Source organism: Gekko japonicus, unplaced genomic scaffold, assembly GCF_001447785.1.
Source record: "Gekko japonicus isolate JY-2015 unplaced genomic scaffold, Gekko_japonicus_V1.1 scaffold6423, whole genome shotgun sequence".
NCBI classification, from domain to species: Eukaryota; Metazoa; Chordata; class Lepidosauria; order Squamata; family Gekkonidae; genus Gekko; species Gekko japonicus.
The window spans coordinates 1-4,764 of NW_015164402.1; the positions used below are offsets into that span (position 1 = coordinate 1).

A 4,764-nucleotide genomic window follows, 5' to 3' on the forward strand; every position below is an offset into this window, starting at 1 on the left:
TCCAACATTGGTTTCTCTTATGTACTTACGTTCTTAAGGCGACCTCTGGTGACTGACCCCTACTGGGAGCCCTGAGGATATTCAGAGAGGTGGCTGAATAAAGCCTGCTCCCAACTGTTGATATTCCAAGGAGGTCTCCCATCCAAGTACTTGCCAGAGTCGACCCTGCTTAGCTTCCGAGATCTGACGAGATCGGGCTTGCCTGGCCGATCCAGGTCAGGGCCAAAAATTAATTTTAAGCCGCATTTACTGGTCTCTGAAATGTCTCTTGCCTTAAAAACAGGTCTAGCTCCACCACCTAGTGGTGCATAACGCTAAAAGAGCTAGAACTTCTGGCTGCCAGACAATCTTAGGATCTCCTGGCTATACCACACATACTGCCACATGATGACGATAATTCCGGAAGCCTGCATGGAATTTCCTCACATCAGGGATGGATTGGCCATATAACTTACAGGAGAAGTTCCCGGTGGGTCACTGCTGCAGGATGCCCCCTGGTGGCCAGGAGCAAGTAGAACCGAGCCCCAGCCATTCTGCCTCAGCCGCCGATTGGTCCAGACCCCTCACGGGTAGCACTGCCAAGCTACTGCTTCAAGTAGTAGGGGAACTGGGGGAACCCAGAAGTGACAGTGGGTAGCTCTAGGAATTGCCAGAAATGCTATGGTTTTACCATAGAGATTCCAGTGATTCCTAGAGCTCCCTGCCGTCACTTCCAGGTTTCCTCTGGAAATGACATCATCACACCAGCAGGTCCTCCCCGCCACATCTCCATCCCAAACCCTCCCGCAGGTAGCCTGGCTCGGCCCACTGACCAAGGAGACGCTCAGCTTGACTCGCTCCATGGTCGTTTTCACTTCCCGGTCTGCTCCTGACCCACGTGCAGAGGGTTCCTGGCCAGGTTTTCTCTCAGGAAGCAAAGCTGTGGTTCTGCTCGCTTTCCACAACCTTTCCTGGTGCCAACACTTTTTAGAAAGTGGGCGAGGCCTGGTGGAGCTTCTGCCCAGCAAGGCTTCTAATTAGCCGCTGGAGATTTGATTGGCTGCGCAGATTTTTAAAGACATCGCTCTGGCAGCAGCCGCCACCACGGCACAAGGATATTCATTGTGTGACTGAAGGGAAGCGGCGGCCGCCATTTTGTGCCTGGCTTTGCCCCCTGCGGCCATTTTGTGGCTGCATTCAGCAAACTGCGTCAGAGTTCCAAAGGGGCCTGCACACTCAAAAAAAAAAGGTTGGGGGACCCTTGTCATATATGAATACGGGTATCATCCGACACCCCGAAAAGACTGAACTTAAAAAACTGACAGGCTGCCAAATGCCACATATTATTTGTCGTTTGGTCCCCATTCAGCTTGCAGGGAGAGCTGTCTGCCGTGGATGTTCTAGTGGTGAATTTCCTGCATCGAGCAAGGACATTGGACTAGATGACCTCTAAGGGCACTTCCAAGGGGTGGGGCTAGATGACCACCAAGATCCCTCCCAAGTCTAGGATTCTATGACTCTATCCCATCAATCAGGAAGAAGCGTGTCCACCACCCTTAAAAAAAGACACCTGTGAACAGGTGATTTTGCATGCACGATTTCCCTACTGTCCAACAGGCCCATGGCCGGGATTTTGTGGCTTGTGGGGCAATTTTTTTTCCGGTGGGGCTGAAGTTCTCAGTGCAGAAGAATAGCAGAAGAGATTGGATGTATACCCCGCCAGAATGCTGAGGGTTATGACTCAGCTACTCCTCTCTCTCCGAGTCTACTCAAGCAGTCTGTTCTACACAGGTGTTCTTATGGCCAGTTTGGTGTCGTGGTGAAGTGTGCGGACTCTAATCTGGGAGAACCGGGTTTGATTCCCCCACTCCTCCACTTGCACCTGGCTGGAGGACCTTGGGCAAGCCGTAGTTCTGTGAATGAGCTGTTCTTGAAAAAGAGCAGTTTCTGTCCAGAGCTCCCTCAGCCCCACCTACCTCACAGGCAGTGTTCCCTCTAAGCTGAGTTAGTGTGAGCTGGCTCAGAGTTTTTTAGCCTCCAGCTCGCTAATTTTTGTCTTAGCTCAGGAAAGATGGCTCCAGAGCAAACTAATTTATGCAGTAGCCAAATAGTTTGCTCACAACTTTAATGCCAGCTCACACTGTAGAATTTTTGCTCCGAAGGCTCCACAGCTTAGAAGGAACATTGCTCACAGGGTGTCTGTTGTAGGGAGGGGAAGGGAAAGGAGTTTGTAAGCCGCTCTGAGACACTTTTGGGTAGTGAAGGGCGGGGTATGAATCCAATCTCTTCTCCTTCTTTTACCTCACAGGGTGTCTGTTGTGGGGAGGGGAAGGGAAAGATGTTTGTAAGCTGCTCTGAGACTCCTTTGGGGAGTGAAGGGTGGGGTATAAATTCAATCTCCTCTTCTTCTTCTTTTACCTCACAGGGTGCCTGTTGTGGGGAGGGGAAGGGAAAGGTGTTTGTAAGCCGCTCTGCGACACCTTTGGGTAGTGAAGGGCGGGATATAAATCCAATCCCTTCTCTACTTATGCTAGCAGCCACCTTTAGCCTATTAACCGTTTAGCCAAAAGAAAGCTGTTACCAGGAGAGATCTCTAAACCACAAGCCATCAATCACTTTAGATGACAGTTCTCAGCTCCTGAAAGTTAATCACTTCCCTCAGCCTAAGCAACAATTCTGAGAACCAGCTGGCCGGTGGGGGTGATGACTTCTATAGTCAAGAAAGGGAACACTTAGGCAGGAAAACTCTTAAAGGAGACCAGTTTCTTGAGACAGTTAGAAGGGATCCTAGAGGTCACCTACTCCAACCCCCTTGCTCAGTTCAGGAATTAAACCACAGCACCCCACTCTGCTTAAAGGAGCTCACGCCTTTCTTGTGGGGCTGTGGCTTTACAAGAGGGAGCAGAGCACCCCAAAGCCCATCTGTAGCTACAGGCCTGCTGTCCAAGACCCTTCTTTGGGAGAGAGGGAAGGCTGAGGAATGTTGGGGGACTTGCACATCCATTTGTAAAGCAGCCACCCAGTTCATACGAGACATCTGAATGGCGACTGAAGCCCACCCTCCACACCAAAGCCTTTTCCTTTCCGGGTCATGGATTTCTCCTCAGCTCTCTCCAGTTCTAATTAAATCACGCACATGACCACCGTCTTCATCAATCACTGTAATCAAAGATTGGAATATACAAAATATATATAAATTAACAATTCTTTTTTTACAGAAGGCACATTGGATTTTTATTTTTTTCTGCAAGCGCACGTGTGTATTCCAGTCCGGGTATTCGTACGTTGCCCCCGGCCCCCGTCACAACGTGTAGGGGGCTATCGCGACCGACCCTTGACTGTCGTGACAGCTGAGGATCTCTTTCTTGGTCAGCCCCGTCTGTCTGTGGTACTGGCCTTCGCGGATGGTCTTAAGGCACTTGACGTCCTTCCCCAAAGTAATGCTCTTGATGGAAGGCAGGTATCTCAACATGGCTTTCGACAACGAAGCGGCCACGCCCGTACCGGACAGGTTGAGCTCTTGCAAAGAGTTTAGGCTGTGAAAAACTTCAGCCTCCAAGGATTTGAGGCTGGGGTTGTTGGACAGATCGAGGACTTGGAGAGCGGGGAGGTCTTTGAAGCCGTAGGGAGAGATCGCCGATAGATCGTGAAGACCGCTGAGCGACAAATGGATTAAATCTTTCAGCCCGGAGAAGGCGTGCTTCTCAATCATTGACACTGGGTTTCCATCAAGGTTTAAGTACCGGAGAGGTATCCCTTGAAGGTTCGGGATGTTTCTCAACCGGTTTCCAGACAGACTCAAGCTCTGAATATTCGGGACAGCTTTGTCCCGGTGCCTTAAAACCGCGCTTACTAAGTTGTTCGAGAGATCCACGTTGATCGGTTTCCCTTGACCCTGCGACGCAAAGACGTTCATCGATATCTCCAGGAGAAGGTTGTTACTCAAGTCGACGTCCCCCAGGGGAGACTTGGAGAAGCATTCATCCGGAAGGGTGACCAGAGAGTTGTGACTCAGGTCCAAAGATTCGAGATACCGGAGTCGAGAGAACGTGGCGGACGTGACCCCGGAGATTCGGTTGTTGCTCAAGTCGAGGCTGACCAGTGTGGTGTAGCCGGGGCCCGTCAGCACGGACTCGTTGATGGATTCCAGTTTGTTCGACGATAAATCCAAGGAGGTGGTGTCCAAAGGGAGGGGGACAGGGACGATATGGGGCCCGATGCCGCTGCAGTCCACCTTGGTTAGGCTGAAGCTGTCGAAGAGACCGAAACTCTCCACTTCGCAGTGGCATCCTGGGAAGCAGGTCTTCGACGTACTGATGCCGGGGAACAGCAGGAGGAGGTTGAACCAAACGGGGAAAGGCATCGTGGAAATCTGCAATGCACACAAAGAGAGATGGAAAGGAGAGGTCAAAAACCACCGAAACAGGGAGAACTGCCTGAAAACACGGTCTGTCAAGGTTGTCTTGGCAGCGGAGACCTCTGCTCAGTGAAAGTCGGATGGATGGTATCAGTGGAGCTTGAACCAGGGGTCATACGAGAAGAAGAAAAGAAGAAGAAATTGGATTTCTACCCTGCCCTTCACTACCCAAGGGAGTCTCAGAGCGGCTTACAAACTCCTTTCCCTTCCCCTCCCCACAACAGACACCCTGTGAGGTAAAAGAAGAAGAAGAGATTGGATTTATACCCCGCCCTTCACTACCCGAATAAGTCTCAGAGCGGCTTACAAACTCCTTTCCCTCCCCCTCCGCACAACAGACACCCTGTGAGGTAAAAGAAGAAGAAGAG

The 4,764-nt window shown here is 51.0% G+C and overlaps 1 protein-coding gene across 4 annotated transcripts in view; it reads right to left on the reverse strand.

The window, feature by feature from the left end:
- Nucleotides 1–3,205: 3,205 nt before the first annotated feature.
- Nucleotides 3,206–4,764, reverse strand: part of LOC107108471 (tsukushin-like) — a 26,192-nt gene continuing 24,633 nt past the window's right edge. For all 4 annotated transcript variants that reach the window (XM_015408907.1, XM_015408910.1, XM_015408909.1 and 1 more), the window contains exon 2: nt 3,206–4,351. In XM_015408907.1, the coding sequence (XP_015264393.1) occupies nt 3,281–4,342 (1,062 nt within the window). In that variant the 5' untranslated portion in view covers nt 4,343–4,351 and the 3' untranslated portion in view covers nt 3,206–3,280. The remainder of the gene's footprint in view (nt 4,352–4,764) is intronic.